At 39.6% G+C, this 19,697-nt stretch overlaps 4 protein-coding genes across 5 annotated transcripts; 2 read left to right on the top strand and 2 right to left on the bottom strand.

Annotated features, from left to right (window-relative positions):
- Positions 1–727: 727 nt before the first annotated feature.
- LOC115625366 lies at positions 728–1,949 on the bottom strand. Its single transcript, XM_030520403.1, has 2 exons — positions 1,898–1,949; positions 728–1,563 (listed from the first exon to the last, which is right to left on the bottom strand). The coding sequence occupies exons 1-2, from the start codon at positions 1,943–1,945 to the stop codon at positions 904–906; spliced, it is 708 nt and encodes a 235-aa protein (XP_030376263.1). The 5' UTR covers positions 1,946–1,949; the 3' UTR covers positions 728–903.
- A 171-nt stretch (positions 1,950–2,120) lies between these two features.
- Positions 2,121–3,104, top strand: LOC115625378. Its single transcript, XM_030520415.1, has 2 exons — positions 2,121–2,211; positions 2,368–3,104. The coding sequence occupies exons 1-2, from the start codon at positions 2,161–2,163 to the stop codon at positions 3,046–3,048; spliced, it is 732 nt and encodes a 243-aa protein (XP_030376275.1). The 5' UTR covers positions 2,121–2,160; the 3' UTR covers positions 3,049–3,104.
- A 1,148-nt stretch (positions 3,105–4,252) lies between these two features.
- On the top strand, positions 4,253–5,436 carry LOC115625494. The gene has a single exon (XM_030520549.1). The coding sequence runs from the start codon at positions 4,310–4,312 to the stop codon at positions 5,429–5,431; it is 1,122 nt and encodes a 373-aa protein (XP_030376409.1). The 5' UTR covers positions 4,253–4,309; the 3' UTR covers positions 5,432–5,436.
- Positions 5,437–6,662: 1,226 nt separating this feature from the next.
- Positions 6,663–19,036, bottom strand: LOC115625108. 2 transcript variants are annotated; one of them, XM_030520014.1, is made up of 16 exons: positions 18,923–19,036; positions 18,705–18,829; positions 17,311–18,081; positions 17,003–17,251; positions 16,773–16,939; positions 16,443–16,717; positions 11,840–11,984; positions 11,731–11,781; positions 11,608–11,664; positions 11,218–11,550; positions 11,000–11,156; positions 10,585–10,817; positions 10,212–10,521; positions 8,933–9,191; positions 8,752–8,872; positions 6,663–8,693 (listed from the first exon to the last, which is right to left on the bottom strand). In XM_030520014.1, the coding sequence occupies exons 3-16, from the start codon at positions 17,937–17,939 to the stop codon at positions 6,745–6,747; spliced, it is 4,935 nt and encodes a 1,644-aa protein (XP_030375874.1). In that variant the 5' UTR covers positions 17,940–18,081; positions 18,705–18,829; positions 18,923–19,036; the 3' UTR covers positions 6,663–6,744. The 2 variants fall into 2 exon arrangements, with proteins under 2 accessions (XP_030375874.1, XP_030375873.1); XM_030520013.1 differs by having other exon boundaries at positions 11,608–11,781.
- Positions 19,037–19,697: the final 661 nt, after the last annotated feature.

Here is a 19,697-nt window from a genome sequence, read left to right as displayed (position 1 = left end):
CGAATATAGGTAAGTATATATATATATATATATATATATATATATATATATATATATATATATATATATATATATATATATATATATATATATATATATATAATTATGTGTCTGTGTATGTCTCGTGTGCCTGAGCAAAGTAGTAACAACAACAACAGCTGCGGGCACTGCTTGGTCTTATGCACATATATGGCTATAACTTCCTGTTAAATCGGCCTATCATTATGAAACTTGGCATTTGGACTTATAATCGGAGGTATAAATGGAGGTATTTGCCAAGTTTGAGTTTGAAATTCCAAGAATTACGGGAGTTACGATTTGTAGGGGAGAGGAAGGGAAATTCCAAAATACACATTTTCTGCGTATTCACATAAGGCTTCTTGGACAAATTTGGTGTTCCTACGTCTTATAGCGTCCGAGATATAGGCGATTTTACGAATGGAAAATCAGGAAAACCCCCATAGGGGGAAAGTGGGGGAAAATCAAAAAAATAAAACAAACTTGCTCAGCGTACACACATAAGCCATCTTTGTGAAAAAATTGGTGTCTCTACCTCTTATAGTCTCTGAGATCCAGGTGTTCATACGGACAGACGGACAGACAGACAGGGCTGATCGACTCGTCTTGTCACGCTGATCAAGAATATACATATATACTTTGTGGGGTCTGCCACGCCTCCTTCTGCCTGTCATGTACAGAGTATAAAAATGTCATTGAAAACTATGTGTTTTATTTTAATTTAGAGTTATATACCGCCTTAAAATCAGTGTTAAAACGTTTTTGCAAAATGATTTTCATGAGCTTTCAAAAAGTCTCCATTAGGCACAACAAATGTTTATAAGCATATTAATTATATAAGCCAAGTATAGTTTAGTACTCTTCATATTCGCCGCATTGCGTTGTCTATGCGCAGTTGGCGCGCTCATTGCTCAGGAACTCATTAATCTGAGCCACCAGTTTATTGGTGCAATCCTCAGCTTGTTCCACTTGTTTCAGACCTCTTTGGCGCGTGCCAACTAGCAATAGACTGGCCTCGTGCAATGCCAGACTCATGTTCTGGTTGATTTCGGTGATGCGACGCATAAAGCAGTTGGTACCGCCGGCAAAGGACAGGTCCACGGTTTCCGAGCTTATGAGATGACAAAAGGAAGGCAGCTCAGCAATTTGTTGCACGTATGTTTGCACATTGTTCACAATTTGCTTGCCCTCGCTGCTAAAGGACGTAATGGCGGTCGTCAAGTTCACCGTACAGGCAGTTAACTGCTCCGTAACGTTGGCCGTAAATTCGTCCAGATTCCAGTCGGAATTACAGTTAGGATTTGCAAGAAATAGCTCATTGGTGGCATGAAGAGCATCACTGAGTTGTTGCATTCCCGTTGCTGTGATAACTTCGATATTGCCTGTCAAATCCTGTGCAGTGCGTTCCAACTTTGCCTGGAGTTGTGTGGAAGTCTCATCACTCACATTGACGGCAATTTGTGCTAGGTTGTCTAGCACTATGGTAACTGGACCATATTCAGTAGTCTCGGATGTGGTTACGGTTACGTTCCCAGTGTTTGCATGCTGTTCTCGTAAAAAGAAATGTATTGAAACGCTTAATTCTGTACATTAAAGGTATTGTTGAATAAATAAATTGCGCACCGTTTTTTTCGATTTTCACTAGCATGCTTTGATGTTTATAATGTTTGTACAATTAAATTAAATTGAATGTCCTAAGAATATAGTTTTCTCTTTAAAAAACATTTATTGGATTTATTTCTCAAAGCCTGGTGTGCAAATAATTTGCAGATCAGGCCGTATTCTAATTTATTAGCTCTCTTGGAGTGATGACGAATTTTCAATGTGTCTGATTTATTAGTAAAATGAATTTTCCCTGTTCTAAGATACTTCTGCTTACCGCTACTGCCAGAATGAAAAACGAAATCAACATTTGTATGGTGTCCATGATGTTTCAACGTTATGTGTCAAGCTTACCCAATTTGCTGTTTATATATGTATAATGGTGTTTTTTATCACGTCGTGTAGTCTTAGATAGTCATAGTCTGAGATAGTGGGAAACATGAACATTAACACAACTCTACCATTTGTCTAATCAAAGTCCAGCCACAAAGAGACTGCAAATGCGAATCAAGTATCAACAAATGTGTCATCAGTACCAAAATGTATTTTCCTTTGCTGTGCACGAAGCTGCTGGTGCTGCTGATGGACTTGGTCAGTAACTACAAAATCTTGTGATTTAATTGCAAAGATTCCCCCGTTTTTAAAAAAAGGCTTTAGGCTTTGAATAATTTTTAATTTGCAAAGATCTCCAATCGACATTATAACAACATTATTACACTAATAATTGATATGTGCATTTTATTGCAGTCCCAAATCAGCGGGGTGTTTTTTCAACCCCAACGAATCTTGCGTAAACACGGCCCTCTCTATGAGTCCGTAAGGTTGCTCATAGAGTCGCAAAGTTTGAGTGCCGCTGAAGCCTGGAAGAACACCGAGCAGCAGATAAATGAAAGCATATATCTCGTTCAGGATGCACAGGGCACGATGAACGCTATCCAGCAGAAGGTGAATGATCGTATGGAGCTACTATACTATAATCATCCACAAACCGTAGAGTTTCGCAAGTGCTTCAAGCAATACGAGCTGGAAGTGGGACACTTCAACAGAGATCTTCTAAGCCACTACAGTAGCTGCAAGCAGTCCCTGGATCTTCAGCTGGAACGATTTGAGCAGACGGTATTAGAACAGGCCAGCTTTATGAAGACGGCGGAAAGGCAGATTTCAGAGCTGGCCCACACATGTGATATAGCCAGATTGAAAAGGAACGAGAGCAACCATGCGGGTGTTCTGTTGTGCACGGTTGCCGGTATAGGACAGGTAAATAATCGGATGAGCTCGGCTTTGCTGCAGTGTTTGGATATAATGCTTGAGCTCTCTTTGGAACAAATGGAGACACAAAGTTGTAGTAGCTATGAGGAGCTTAACATGCAATTCGATGAAATTTATCAACAGATCAGAGCGTGTGAAGAGGAGCTTTACAATTCCTAACTCAGTATAAAAGACAATTGCAATCAATAAATAAAAACAAATCGGATATATAATTAGTAGGACAGCTCATAATTACTAGGTGTAGTCGACGCAACGATAGAGCTCGTTAACATCGCTATCGGAGTATGTACAGTCAATTGGTGGCAGAACTTTGCACTTAATACGATGAGTTATGAAGAATATGAATGCATAAGTTCATTTAAAAACAGTTTTTTAGGTTTTCAGCGTAGTGTAGTTCAGAGGTGAGCATGTTAGCCTGCTCTATCACAGGAATATTATTTAGCATCCTCATATGCAAGAGATATTAGCTTTATTTGCAGAGATCGCTCTTATCATTCTATTAGGCAATGTGTACGCGAAGAAGGGGTCATCTGGAGATAACCGTAACAATCAAATAAATATAATGTAAGCTCAAAGAATTATTGAGAGGAACCATGTTTTGATATTCAGAGGCTGCTGATAAATAACTGTAACTTGTAACACAAAGAAGAGGACACATGCACACACAAACACGCATAGACGCCAATCTGATGAAAATCCTTTTATTATACTCTGTACATGAAATGTACAGGCAGAAGGAGGAGACACAAAACTTTAGTCCCATTTGCATTATATGAATAGGCAGAAAATGTGTTAGTGTTAGTGTGCAGTTATAGACCCTTAACGTGGAGGTAAAAGCGATGAACCCAAGGGGTAAAAGACTATATTAGCTTTGTGTCAATGAATGTAACATATATATATATATATATATATATATATATATATATATATATATATATATATGCTTTGGTTCAACTTTGTACTGCATACATGCTCACACAGGCTCGCATAGACACGCCTACGAGTGATTATACACGCATTGACTCACATAGACACAATTCTTATGTAAATGTTCAGTTATATAACGTGTATATTTAAAAAAAAATTTGGAATTATTTTAATTTTATTAATTTTTCTACACATACATATTAATGTACAGAGTATTTCAGAGTCGGGACATCCGACTTCAGCTTCTCCACTTGTTTTCTGTTGCCTTTTGTTCATTCCAAATTTAAAAGAGTATATTGGTGTTATATTAGCAACTGATTAGAACCGATTAGCCTAGTCTAATCTTTAGGTTTAAAAAGTCGAGTGTGGTCAGCGTGAGGTGATAATACTTTTATGATGGCCCACGCATATATTTGATTCCAGATAAACGGCCACAATTGCGGTAGTGGGGGCTATAGCAATCAGCTAGTTCAGTATTTGATATCTCGCTAATATGAGTAGAGCTGGTAAAGTGTTGCTGCTGCTGCTCGCATGTGTCGTTTGCACTTGTTGTGGACATAATGAAATCGTCGACTTGCTCATAAAGCAAGAGGCACCTTCACTGTCCAAGACCGAAGTCGACGCCCTGCTTCCATTTTTTGAGGAGTTGCAAGTTCAGTACGACTTCATAACTAATCTGAAACTGCATGAGCCAGAGCTGATCGATGAAACTTATGTGGCGGTATTTGAGGAATTTAGAAATGAATTCGCCAGCTATATGAAGTATGAACCGAGCATTGTGTACGATACAGAGTTGCCCACCCTGGAGCATCTGATTGGTATTCATGCAGTTAATGGGTCGAAGCAGGAGCAGCTTGAATTTGAGGACTTACAGAGTATTATGCAGGATGTCATAGACGACGCCGAAGCGGGCATCGCTCAATTGGTGCAACGAGCACTAGATATTGAAAGGAATTTGCTGAAGCTCAATAAGCCCAAGATTATTATGGCAGCAATTAATGGATTAAACTCTATGTGGAATATTTGGGGGCATGCCATCCAAACTGCCTACTGCAGCTACTCCCATGTGCCGCAGTTAAAACAGGATCTGCATACCATTAACGGCGGAGTTGAATGCTATACCTACTCCATGTCGCTCATTTTGCGCGTGCAGCATGAAACGGTTGAGGCTGTCAAAAACATTAGGAAAAACGTTTCCGACTTAGTCACCGTATACAAGAAGATTGCTGCAAAGAAAACAATTACAGGGAAGATATTATCGGGCACGCTAAATCTATTTAAGACGCTACGTCGCCTGCACGATATTATAGCGATATGCCTTGATGGTTACGACAAAATCAATAATGAGTTGACCGGTGCAGCATTAAAGTCTGCGCAGTGCGGCGAAGAGTTCGTCTCTAGCGTACCACATATAATTGAGACGGTGCAGAATCTAACAGGGTGCATTCGATTTGTAGATCATGAAAAGTCAGACTATGAATTTATGAAGCCAGAGGAGGATCGCTATTGGAACATAGGCGAGCTACCACCAGAAATACCGCATGAAAATGATGTAGATGAGGACATGGAGACAGATGACGAAAACGATGAGGATGACTACATAGATCACCGATAATTAAAAACGACGTCAGATATAGAGTGTTAACTGTTCAATGAGTTCAAAAATAAAAATATTTCAATGCTAAAAAAATGTACAAATTTGTTATCCAGTTGCCAGCTATGTCTTTTCAATTCACAGCGAAGAATAGTCACACGGTGGGAAATAATTTTGAAGCCAGTCCGGCAAGGTAGTCCATAAAATGCAATAGAGGGAAAAGGCAGTTTGGGTGAGATCAAGTCGAAAAGAGCGTTAAAATTAGAGCACAAAACCCAAAAGAAATTGTGCATCCGTTTTCAGTTGTGCCCCACCTAGAGTAAGTAGTATACATAACATGTGGAAAATGTGGTTCAAATGTCTTTGGAAATGTGGGCAGTATTGGCGAAATTCTTCAGCGGGGACGGTTAGTCAATGTGGGCTTAATGGTTTCCAAAATCTGTGAATGATATAAATATATACAAAGATAATGCAGACGGAGATTCTTTTTTTTTTTGCACTAAAAATACAAAATGAACATACAAAGAGTAGTAAAAGTCCAGCGCGATCAAGTTTCAAAAGGAGGAGGTCGAGTTAATAAGATTTAACTGCTGAACTGAATTCAGAATCGTATAAAATCGTCTTGCATCTTCGAAAACAATGCATAAATTCTTAACAGATTTTTCATAAAGTTGAGCAAAGGAGATTACAGTGTTAAACAAGAGAGAACGCTACAGTCGAGCAAAACCGACAGTGAAATACCCTGTACCCAGACTTCCGGCTCTGAGATATATAAACCCCTAGCAGAAGCAAAAAGAAGAAGATCTAGAATTACCCGATGAAATTTAAAACAAAGCTAGATAATTATATATAAATTAAGTGTTCAAAGTTTGGTTGATGTAGCTTTTGAAATGTGTACGGTATTGATGGTATTGTTGGGGAGAACGGGGGGATAATTCAAAAAAGTAAAATAAACTCGTAAAGACTAGGGCCTAGGAGCGTTCATCCAGACAGACGGACAGACGGACATGTCTAGATCTGTTTCTCTCGTCATGCTAGCTAAGAATATATATACTTTATGGGGTCGGAGATGCTTCTTCTGCCTGTTACATACTTTGCACAAATTTAATATACTCTTTTTACCCTACAGGTACAGGGTATAAAAACAGTTTAGTAACCCTACTTTCTGACGCCCGACACATCATAAAAGAAAATACCGGCATTACAAGCAAAAGAGTGTATATCCTTAAAAATTATATAAGAGCCGAACTAGTACACGGTTTCGTTATTTAATACAAAACACACATGTGTATTTCCATAATGAGAGCTTAAAATAAACATACGTATTTAGTTGACTAGACATCGCTCTCTTTGAGCTGGCGCACGTATTGCTCGCTCAGAGATTTATTCAAACGTTCGCGACTGGAGTTCATGTTGGAAGCTGTCGCCTGGGGCGAACTTTGTGACTTGTGCACATAATGACTAGTATTTGATATATCTTTTGGTTCGGCTGGGCTGGAAGAGCTGCCGCCTAGTATGTTCGGCAGCCCTATAATGTCGGCATCGGCCAGCAATGGCAGTGTCTGACGACACAATGTAGATAAGGCACTTCCAGTAGGTGAGTCCTTCGACTTTTTACCACTTCCGCCACCTTTTACTCGACGCAGTTTTGATGCCAATGTAGCGAATCCCAATTTGCTCGATATCTTGCCAGAACGGCTGACTGAACGTGGCAAGCTATCGTAGGTACTGGTGCCCGTGCTCACCTGGTCCTGATCCACGGCCACTTCCCGCTGCTCCTCGGTGCTGATGGTGCCGGCACTGATGCTCTTGGTTAGGAGAGTTGCACCGCGCATAACTGTAGGTAACTCTGCCGATGTGTTCTGCCCCTGCCTCGCCGTAACGGGTACGCTTTGTAAAAATTGGGCACGTGCGCGCTGCAAACGCAAAGCGCGCTCCGACAAAGGGGTCACTGGTCGGTCATTCGCGGGAAGCACTACGGAATTTGTATCGATGGCGGGTGGAAACTCAAAATGTTTCGGCGTGGTTGGGGTGAGTGCCTTGCCCTCAAGCTTGCGATGTATGCGCGGCAATGTGTTGTCAAGTTTATTGGGTAAAGTACGAGTAAGGGCCGTGGAGATGTCAAGAATGGCCACGAAATCGTCAGGAACAGCCACAGCCGACCCCGAACTAGTCTTAGCTATTTTATGTTCTATTTTGTTGCTTACACTCGCGCTATGCGATTTGTGCAGCGAGTGCTTCTTGTACATATGCTCTTTGCGTGGAAGCGGCGTTTGTGGCGAGTTAAATGATAATTTTGACAACTGTTCTTGCCTGACCAAAGTCTTGTTAATGGTGCGTATGCTGTCGGTGGCTAGCGGCGGACGCACCAGCGGTCTCTTAGTTAAGTTTTCGCTGCTCTGACACCTGCGCTGTTCCTCGTTGATTGCCGGAGCAGACGTCAAATGTTCCAAGCTGATAGACCTATAGAGATGCACTGGGCGGGACTGCTCGCCACGCGATAACACAGAAAGCGGAAAATTTTCTTTCACGCTTAGTGTGGAGTCCCCTGGAAAGTCTTCCAGTTCCTTCTCAACTACCGCAATTCCTTCGGCAGCTTGGGGCTCCACAATGGTTGTAAACATCTTCCGCTTTGTTTTTACAAACACATTCGCATTAGTATTGTAGTTTAGGGGGTGGATGTCGGGCAGCGGCGGGGGAACGAAGGCAAGCCCGGTTGATTTTATCACTGGTTCTATAGAATTCATTTGCGGCACAGAACTACCAAAGGTCTGACTCTCCTTAATGGGCTCACCGGGCTTCACTTTAAGCGAGGTGTACAGAACGTCGACTTGCGGGCTCGATAATTCCCGCGGGTCAAGAGCAATGTCATCTGACCGTAAACGAAAGTCATCGTCTAAGGAACGCTGCTTAAGACGAAAATTCTTGCGACGAATGCGACGTGGGGTCTCCAGAACACTATGGGTGTCCGCATCGCTACTGTCACTCTCAGTTTTGCTATTCTGGCGCGATCCAAGTTTGCGAAGACGCAGTTTCTTTTTAGTACCATTGCAGGTTGTATTTGCTCCGGCAATTGAGTCGCCTCGATATACGGTGGTGCTCGTCTCAGTTTCGTTCTCCACGTGCGAGGTACCACTCTGTTCGTCTCGAGCGTCAATAGGGGTGGACAGCTGATCACGACTGGAATTATCGCAGGTGGCATAAGCAGGAGATTCCAGACCATCCTCCGTCGTAATATTAATATCTGGCACTATGTCGCGTAGATATCGATTTGTGCCACCCTCTGCAATCAAAGTGACCCATGGACCTTGCAAATTGTTTTTTTTTAGTAACACACTTACGTATAGCCAGCTTAAGACATTCTAGCGACTCGTGTAGTCCGATTAATTCATCAATGTACTCCTGTGTGCGTTCCTTCATGGTCTCTTGACAGCAAGCCTCATCCAATGGCGATTTGTGTCTCTGCAATGCAAGAAAACGTATCTTTACACTTTAATTTTTCCACTTGGCTCGATCTACTACCAAATCACTCAGACGACCCAGCTCGCTCTGCACATCGGATATTGCATTCAGCACATTTGCCTTCATAAGGTTGTTGGAGTAATACGGATAAATGGTGCGAATGCTTAGAAATGCCGCTTGACAGTCACGCAGCGCCGAATGCTCCAGAATCTCAGGCAGCTGCTTAAAGTAAGTGAATAGCTCATCGGCTCGTTTGAGTACGCCAAGAAGCGGTGCCAGATTTGTATGCGACTCAAAGCTCTGCACACGCCGGGAATTGCTGCAACGAAAGCAAAAGTTGAATGAGTTTAATAAGCTCATTTTTAATCTTTTCAATGAACCTTCCCAATCCCCCGGCTAAGTTTTTCCTTTCAAAAAATGTGTCCGAAGCTTAAAAAATGAATACAAAAACCCTACCACAATCTAAGACGTTTTCAACGCCTTTATTTATTTATTCCGTCTAGTAATAATATATAACTACTCAATAAGTAGGACTACTCATTGTGGCCTCTTCCGGTTAAAAACAAATAGAAAAGCTAAAGTCGGGTGTCCCGACATTGAAATTCTTCGTACATATGTATATGTAGAATAATTAAGTAATTAAAAAAATGAATAAAATTAAAAAATTATTATATAATTTACATAGGAATCGAATCTATGTATGTGAGTGCATTCATGTCTATGCATGTCTATTCGTGTCTGCATGTATGCAGTACAATGTTTAACCTAGGCAGCAACAACAACATCAGCTGCGGACAGCCATTGGGCAGAATAACATATATAACTATAACTTCCTGCTAAATCGGCCTATCATGATGAAACTTAGTATACGGACTCACTAACTGGACGTACTTGCCAAATTTGAGTTCGAACACATTTTCTGCGTATTCACATACAAGTAAGACATCGTGGACTAAAATTTGGTGGCCCTATGTCTCATAGTCTCCGAGATATACGTGATTATACGAACGGCGTTTCCGGCGTTTCCCCATAGAAGTAGGGGGGAAATCAAAAAAGTAAAACAAACTTGCACAGACACACATTTGGTGTCTCTAGCTCTTGTAGTCTCTGAGATCCAGGTGTTCATACGGACGGACAGACAGAAGGAAAGACAGACAGACATAGATCGACTCGTCTTGCATGCTGACCAAGAATCCTTCTGCCTGTTACATTTTGCACCTCTCGTAAACCTAATATGCTTTTGTACATTTCATGTACAGAGTATAAAAATGTTATTAAAATATGCAATTGTTTAAGGAAAAATTTGTTCAAATATATCTATTCCAAAGGAGTTACTCACCAATAATCATTGCACTGCACCTCCTCATACTTGTAAATGGGCGTCTGTTGCTCTACTAGAGTGTGAGCGGTGACCAGTGGAGAAGCAGTGTCGTGAATGTGTTCCTCGACCTCCACCATGACAGCCTCCGGCTCATCGAATTTCTTGAACTCGTGCTCGGTATAAGCACTACCTTCAATATCTTTCAGTTCGTTGACATCGTTGAGTGACAAGGACGAAGCTTGTTGCGATATAGCAGGTACTCCAATGCCGGGCGCCATACTGTCTAACGACAATGAGCGGCTTAACGTGGGAGAGTGCTCGGGTTGAACTGAAATTGAATTAATATTGTATGGGTACGGGTATACAATTATAAGGAGTTATTTATGCATACCATTGTTGTTCTCTTTGTTGATGCGTCCGACATCTATGGGACAGTAGCCGGGATGCAGTAGCGCAAAAGTCGATGCTTCGGGTCCAATGCCTCTAGCCTTTTCCCATTCGTAAAGCTTTCGTGTGAATTTTCGCGAGATACCCTCGAATTTCATGACTTCGCCATCAGAAGTCTTCACTTCAATATTCTTGGTCGTATGATCGGGTGCTACGATGGCTTTCAAGCGCGCCAATCTGTAAATACTTAGTTCATAGTACCCTACATCTTTGTATAGGCGTTAGAATCAAACCAAAATTTTCTGTCGGGCCTAGTTCGACTCAGTTATAACTTAAGTTCGTATTGAACTGATAAAACACGTCTTTATCACCAAAAAATAGTAGTTTGATTCTAAATCCATTCATTATTCTGTACCCACTTTTCTTTATCATGAGGTTTGTGCTTGTACCAACGATCGTCATCCGAGCCGCGTCTCGTTGACTGACTATGCTTGGAGCCGCGCTTCAGAGTGTCGTTGTCGGAATTGGCACCACCACCCACTGCTCCACTTGTGCTCTTCAGCTTGTTCCATTGTTCTGCAAATTATGAGACGCTTAAGTCGTGGAATTAGTAACTTTTCAAATACCAATTTGTTACCCAATTTTTTCTGAAACTTTTCTGGCAAATTCTTTTGTTCGGGCAATGCGGATAAGCCTTGTCCTTCTAACTTCAATTGACCCGTGCTCCATAGGTTCCAATCGATTTTCGATTTTGTCTCACCACCTTGACTCTTTGTCGTGGGACTAACTGCCGGCTCTGAGGCAGAATAGTTTCCTGAGGCTTGCTGTTTGGCTCGCCACTTGTGCAGCTTCTTTTTAAACTCCGGTGTCAAGTTTTGCTCCAGTTCTGCCGTGGACATAAGCTCATTGTGTAGCACTTGGGTAGGCGAATGTTCCTCACTGCTTTTCTTGGCGCCGCGCAAAGTGCCACCTACAAAGTACATCACATTTTTAAAAGGTTCTGAAGGCATTATGTTTATCTACGTACTCCGGTTGATCGTGTTAAAGCGATCGAACTCGCGCTGCTTGTGCTTAAACTCCATATCTAGTTTGAGTAGTAGAAGTTGATAACGTTGAAATACTTCATCTTCTTTCTGTTGAAAGGTCTTACGATTTGGAGTGGTCGGCTCTGAGAAATCACCACTGGATAAGTCCTCGCTTTCTGTAAGAAACTTGTGAGTCGAGCTGGAAATTTAAACAACGCATTAACGTATCTATACCAAATTCACCGAAGAAATCCGAATGCCTAGAGGGACTGCTCGGGACGGATGAATTGCCGGGCGAATGGATTCGGCGCATTTGTGAGATGCCATCCTTGGGACTCTTTAGAAGTGGTGAATGAAGCTGAGGCAGGTCACTTGAAATCTGAATGTAAATTCGTTAAAAGAAGTGCGAATATATTTGATGCCGAATACTCTATTACACACTTAATTTATAAGTTTTGTAATTTTGTATATTTATATATATATTTTATATATTTTATATATATTATTTATTTATTTTTTATTTATTTATTTTATTATTATTTCCTAGTGCAACAAGAAATAAATTCTTATAAATTAATGCACTAGTCACTAGAAACATACAATTTTCATTAAACAAATTTAAGACGGTTTGATTAACCTGCTTAACCTATTTTATAAAATTGAAGTTAAATCTAATAGACTATATTATGTTGTAGATATTTTATGTTGTTAGTTACTTATTTTTAAGAACAAATTTAATTTTTCCCTAAATTGCGATGCACTACTAATTTTCTTTAAATATTGAGGTAGCTGATTCCACAGGCGAATAGCATGAATAAAGAACTGCCGTTCAGAACAGCCAAGATTGTATCATATACTGTTTATATTATTGGTTCTTGAGGATGCACTAAAACGTAGTTTTTCAAATAAATAGCACGGTTCTCTGGTATATATAATTTTATGCATCATAATTAAGTTTCTAGAATCTACCCATGTTCTAAACTTCATATGGTAAATGCTGTGTGCCAAACTGGATATGTGCTCTCCCCTCTTTACATTATAAACATATCGGGCTATATTATTATATGCTACATTTAGTTTGTGCTGAGAGGCACTATCGCAGTTACTAAAAATTTCGATACCATAGCAGAACGTGGGTATCAGATAGGTTTTAGCGATTAATAGTCTGATATCTATGGGCAAGAATTGCTGAGTCAACGAAAGTTGTCTGAGTAAGCCATAAGTTTTTCCTGCAGCCTTGGATATGTGATCACTTCAGGACAAAGAACGGTTGAAGGTGATACCAAGATTTAGAATATGATCCACGTATTCAATTTGTGCGTTATTGAGTGATAACTTAGGTAAATTTTCCGTACTAAGTAACTTTTTATATATTATAATGCATTTCGATTTACCAGGATTTAGTGACAAGCCATTGCACTTAGCCCATTTACTAACATTTGACAGTTCATCATTGCATAAGTTCACACACTCATTTATACTACGTAACGGACAACTAACATACATTTGGGGAGATCATTAAAATATAACGAGAAGAGGAGTGGACCAAGGATTGAACCTTGGGGTACTCCACGTTTTACAGGTAGAAATGTTGATATAGCACTATCGGTTGTCACAGCTTGGCTTCGTCCATGTAAATAGGACGATATTAATTTTACAGCACTGCTTGTAAAATTAAAGAATTTGTGTAACTTAGTACATAAGATATTATTATTATTATATTATATACTAGCAGGTATTGCCCGTCTTAACCCGGCTCAATATAATGTTTCCAATTGTATTTATTTTGTGTGTGCATAACCTACCCATATGTTTTCACCTTATAAGTTACCAGTAGGAAGGCATTTAAGGTATTTAAATGAACATTTTCTGTTCTTGACAAAAAATTGTTCAGTAGTCCGTTACATTTTTGTTCTTGCCAAACTATTTCGTTCAACGAACATGACCACTATAACTAATATTTTTTAAAGCTCGTTTTCCCCCGTTGGAGCTAGAATTTTCCCAAAGGCTTTCTTAGTGTGCTCCTACACTATGATGGATACTATGAAAAGATACTTGAGTCCAAATTTCATCTTTTACCGTTTGGGCTGTGCGTTGATCACCAATTAGTCAGGACAAACTGTTTTATATATAGAGATAACGCAACGTTTTAAGATAGACGATTTGCAAAAAAGGGGGAATAATTATAAGGGTATATCCTAATTTTAAATTCACATTTGAGCCTTTTCGTGTCATATTGAGTCAATACGGTCACGCACAAACTCGGAATATGAAACACGGCACTCGTGTCAATGCCGTGCAGCGATGAGCCACGATCAAAAAGCACTGACAATTCTCATCTCAATTTGCTAGAGTAAAACTTTCGATAGTTGAAGCCACCGATACCATCAAAATATCGAAGTTTGAATGCAATAAGCAGAATATTTAAATAATAAAATCTAATTATTTATTGAGATCAATAAGAACAAATCATACATACATACATCTGCCCGCAATGCGAAGCAGAATATGCGTATCTCCGTTATTCGGTTTCTGCTTTACTATCGCTTACGCAGTCGTTGCTTAGCGACGGTAACTGTAAACTTTTGGCGTTTTGCCTTTGCAATTAACATTAAATGGTCAAAACGAAAGAAGATGTGCGAGCCAACAACTTAAAGTTGTTGTTGTTGTTTTGTATGTACATGCTACATACATATACAGGCATACATACATATGCATGTACATATGTATGTATGCATGGGCACACATAGACACGAACTGTTGCTTGTTGTATGTATGTGTGAGTGTGTGTATGCGATGTCCCCAACTATTTGATATTTGATATATGGCAAGTAAAAAACATATTGCTATATTTTAATCGTTGAATGCCAATTTGTTGATATAATGTTGATTACATTACCCAAATTTGAAATCGATCGGACAAAATTTATAACACAAACTATTCATTTGAAAAAGTGAATAAATATTAAAACCCCAATAATAAAATTAAATGCGATATATCGAAAATATCGATACTTGTGTTGATATATCGTAATACATGTCGAATACAAATACATCGAAAAACATCGTTTGAGAGTTATTGATTATAATACTGTATTCGATTGTTCACTGTACACATATGTACATACATACATACAAATGTATTTGTGTGTGTACGGTAACTGTAAACTTTTGGCATTTTTCGTATGCAATTAACAGCCGTAAATTATCAAAACGAAAGAAGTTTTGCGAGCCAATAACTTGTTGTTGTTGTTTTAAAAATTTTGATTTGAAAACATAGAACACTATTTATTACAATTAAACAACAGTGTTCGATGGCCCACTGCATACATACAAACCTATATATGTATATAAGAATGTATGTACGTACATACATACTTATTGATGTACATATGTACATACTATACATACAGACGTATGTATATATGTATGTACGTATGTAATACATATGGTGCTGGTGTAATTCATAATGCGAAATTCTTTCTAAGGGGAGCAATGTCCCCCCTGCCCAACCTGCGTACGCCCTTGTAGTCCGTTGTCCTAAAATCCCTTATGCCAAATGTACTAAACAAAGAAAAAATAACATAAAAATGTTTATGTTATAATGTTAATAATTTTTAATTAATTAACATTTCTTGCCCTGTCAGTGCAAGACGAATGTACTTTTATACATATGTATGTATGTATATATGTACATACATTTGTACAAATGAACATTCACACATTTGTGTCTCACATTTTGCTTTGGCTACTTCAACCGTTTGCACGCAACTACACGAACAGCTGCTTGTATATATGTATGTGTGTGTGTATGTATACTTAGTTGTCCCCAACTGTTTGATATTTTGTATTGTTTGTTCTGCCTGCATTTGTAAAATGCATATTTTAAAAATCGTTAAATGCAAAGTTGTAATTTTAGTTACGTAGATTATATTACCCAAATTTGAAATCGATCTGACAAAATTTATAACACTAACTTTTCATTTGAAAAAATGAATAAATATTAAAACCCCAATAATTCAAGCTCCAACACAAATTTCGAGTATGCAGTTTTGTTTGTATTCTTTTATAGATTATAAAAACCAAATTTAAAGTTGATCGATTCAGAAATGCAGAATTTTCAAACAAACTTTGGAGCTACTTTTCCCCCCTTTGGAGCTCGAATTTTCCAAAATCCCTTCTTAGTGCGCATCTACACCATGATAGGATACTTGAGCCCAGTTTTCAGTTTCCTAGCTTTTACCGTTTGGGCTGTGGGGTGTTGATTGTGTTTCAATTTTTCCACGGAAAACCCCCCCTTTTTCATGCCCCAGGAAAAATGGTGAAAATCCAAGTATACAGTTTTTTTTGTATTCTTTGTGAGAGTATACAAACTAAGTTTGAAGTTAATCGGATAAAAATTGTAGCTTTTTCATACAAACGTTGGAGCTCGTTTTCCCCCCTTTGGAGCTCGAATTTTCCGAAACCCCTTCTTAGTGCTCACTTTCACTATAAGAGGGATCTTGTGTCCAAATTTCAGCTTCCTAGCTCTTACCGTTTGGGCTGTGCGTTGATTGCCAATCAGTCAGTCAGTCAGTCAGTCAGTCAGGACAAACTGTTTTATATATATAGATTATGTTCTTACTTCCTCTTCATATATGCACATGACCAATTAATGTTCCAAAGCAAATATCGCTTAAGCTTAAAATTATTGCTACATTAATTCAATGGTAATTTTTGCTGCCTGCTTTAAAAAGATTTTCATGGTAGATAAGTGTCCTTTGGTGGATGATATTTCTTATTTTTCCCAAGACTATCGGGCAGCTTTGGTTACAAGAACATTAAAATGGAAGCTTACCTGATTTAGATTTAAAGGACTGGGTGGTGACTTTGTGCGGCGGCTGGCTCTTGCTTTAATTTCTGCCACATGATCCTCCGGCAATACTTCAAAATCCGAGAAAGCCTTTGACCGACGTAGTGATTTATTTGATGAAGATTTTGTGGGCAAGCCGATTACGGACTTTGCTACATCCAAGCGTTCATCCGTTGCGGATTTTCGGAGTTCCACAACACCGGACTCAAAATTGGAGGTGTGTGAATCGCACCTGGTATCACTCTTGGATGAATCTCGACCTGAAAGTATAGCACAAGATTAGCATGAAGAAGCCACATTTTACTGCAGTCGTACGCGTTGTATGGCGGCACCTCGCGTCTAGATCGTCTACAGAACTGGATGAGCTTATAGTACCCGGTGTACCGCCTGTATCGCTTACAAGAAAACCGGACGAGGAGCTTATAATGCTGTCTGCTGAGCTACTGCCTCCTGCTGCTGGTTTCATGGGCACTTTCAGGTATCTGGTTGTGGACAAAATAATATGCAGAACGATCATAAAATCCACTCGTCTCAATGTAGCGAACCTTTCTACTTCGTTATTTACGGGCAACAAAACATCCGGGTCATTGGGATTAGGTGGCGGCACATTAGCACGTTCCCACTTAAAGGCAGCTTTAACCTTGGTCCACTTAGACACCTTAGATTTATTGTCGCTATACGTGCTTTGCCTTCGCAACAAATAGGGCCGCGATGAGAGGTTTTTCAATGTGCGGTCCTTGCTAAGATATAAATTAATTTCATCCTCCATCATGGACTTGCTTCGCTCGCGTATTCTATTTCAAAACAATGAAATCCTCAAAATCGCTTTTTTAAAGATTAACATGCCACATACCGCTTGAATTTTCCCTGTTTGACAGGTTGGGCGGGCACAACTTCTGTGCCCAGTAGGGACTCCAATAGTGTCAATGAGCGCTCCAATTCGAATTCGCCATCGCAATTGCTCGGCTCAGTCGTTACCTTTGTGCTGGCTGCACTCTCCCTTCTCCAATTTCTGCTTGTCTCCGGCTGCTGCTCCTCCTGTGACTCATCCTCGTCTGTTATGGTGGCCAGTTTCTTTTCCAGAAAGCCCTCCAACAGCACGTAAGTACGGCTCAGCTCATCCATGGCATCTATGGCTGAGCTGAGACGACTCTTCAATGGCTCGATAGTTGCGCGATCAGCTCGATATGGCTGACAATGGAAACAGCTGTGCTTGCCATGCGCCGCACAGAATACGGCACATGATGGCAGCTCCAGTTCTTCACGTCGCGTCGAGTTTGGCGAGACGGACTTGTTGCGTGCAGTCGTCGGCACAACCGGAAATTGGAATATATTGTCATCGCCCCGACTGCAAAGCACCGGGGGCGCTGTGGGTAAGGAATCATAGTGTAAGGCGTTCGACTTTTGCCGAGCCACAGCAGCGCGCGTCCGCTTCGGTTTCGGCGGCGGTTGTAGAGTTAGTGGAAGCGACGCCTCGGCCATGTTGTGGTTGCGGTTGCGGTATAACTAACAGAAGCCAGTTTGTTTACGTACACAGTATATGTATGTGTGTGTAGATGGAACGATATATGCGCGTATTGAAATTCTCGATGGGATTTGTTTGTTTACCTTTCGAAATACGCCACTAAAAACGCACGAAAAAGAAACAACTAAGAATTATCAAAATTCAAATTTGTTTATAAAAGAGGAAGACAAATGTGGAACGTCCGATACTATAGTCTGAAGAGTATGTCCACACACACGAGCACACTCACTCACCAACACACTCACATCCGCTCCTCTCATGCACACATGGGGTGTGTTTTCGAATGCCTCAAGTGTAACGATTAAAACATAGAAAATGTAAACTGTATTTTTGAAAAATCAAATTCAGCACGTTTTGCCACATGTGCAAAAGTTTTGGATTGTTTAACTATACGAGTAATATTTACGAATGTGGCTATTTAATATAATGAGCTGCAAGCACATATATACATACATATACATATATGTAAATGAATTCGAATGCACTTTGTGCTACATGCTGCTCAGCTTCCACAGCGCACAGCGAAGAGTCTGAAAATCACATAAAATGGAAACAATGCCATGAACTATTTTTAAAACGCTGACACTCTTTTGTTTGCCCACCACAGCCCCATCGACATCCATATCATTTGAAGTACGCACATTTCCTTTTGTGCTTTTAGGTTACACGCAATTAATATTTTCAATTTGTATACGTCTGCATGTATGCTCATTTATACTTACCCACATATGTATGTATTTCCATATATGTATGTACCCTTTGGCATTTGGGAAGGGGGCACTTACTTTCACTGGCATTTGCCACTTTCCGATCGTTATATCAACATTGAATATACATTTTTAGGCGGCTACGTTCAGATGAATGCGCATAAGGCCATAAATAAATGCAAAAGGTCTTAATTAGGTGTGTGATCTCAACGGATACGCGGAGCTTTGCCTACTTTTTTAACGAGGATTATTACTTGCACATTTATTATGCACACGTGCGTCCTCGCCCACCTCAAGAAAGAATTATTTTCACGATACTGCAATACTATTTTCGCAGTTTTTCACCACCCGAATGTTGAAGCGTTCCTCTCCGTTCGTTGGTCAAAGCTATTCTAAGAGCCGATAAACGATGTATGCCTTTTCATCTGCAAGGGAAAATTTAAAAATGTTGGATTTATATATAAAGGCGTGCTCTTCCAATTCATAATTACTCAATTTCGCTCAGCAGGCACACTAGTCTCTTGATTAAAATTACACATTTCTCTTATTTATTCGCCTATTTCAAACGAATAATTTTAAGATGAAAATACATACATATCAATGTTTTTGTATCACTAAGATATTTTAAGTGTATAGTAGCAGCATAGAGTGAAAATATAATATTATTAAGGTTGGGATCACTAAAGGTAAACTTTTTTCAAATACTAGTATATACATAGCAACATACTCATGTAATATTATTAGGTATCCATAATTCATATAAGTCTAAGCCATCAGATGATTTATGCAGTAATGCCCTTTGTTTTCCGATACTATTATCATTAATAAAGTGATTCCCATTAGATACAAACGAATTAATTATTTTATTAACAAGTTTTATAGACACAGTTTCTAAAATTGAAATGTAATGTACTTTTTTTTATGTCACCATACCCAAAGGGTAAAATGGTATGCATACTAGTTTACAGACGCACTCCACAAATTATATATGTACATATGTATGTACAT

The sequence above is a fragment of the Scaptodrosophila lebanonensis genome, unplaced genomic scaffold (genome assembly GCF_003285725.1).
Source record: "Scaptodrosophila lebanonensis strain 11010-0011.00,11010-0021.00 unplaced genomic scaffold, SlebRS2 tig00000072-arrow-pilon, whole genome shotgun sequence".
NCBI lineage: Eukaryota > Metazoa > Arthropoda > Insecta > Diptera > Drosophilidae > Scaptodrosophila > Scaptodrosophila lebanonensis.
Note: the sequence above shows the minus strand (reverse complement) of the source record. Positions and strands in the feature narration are given on the sequence as shown.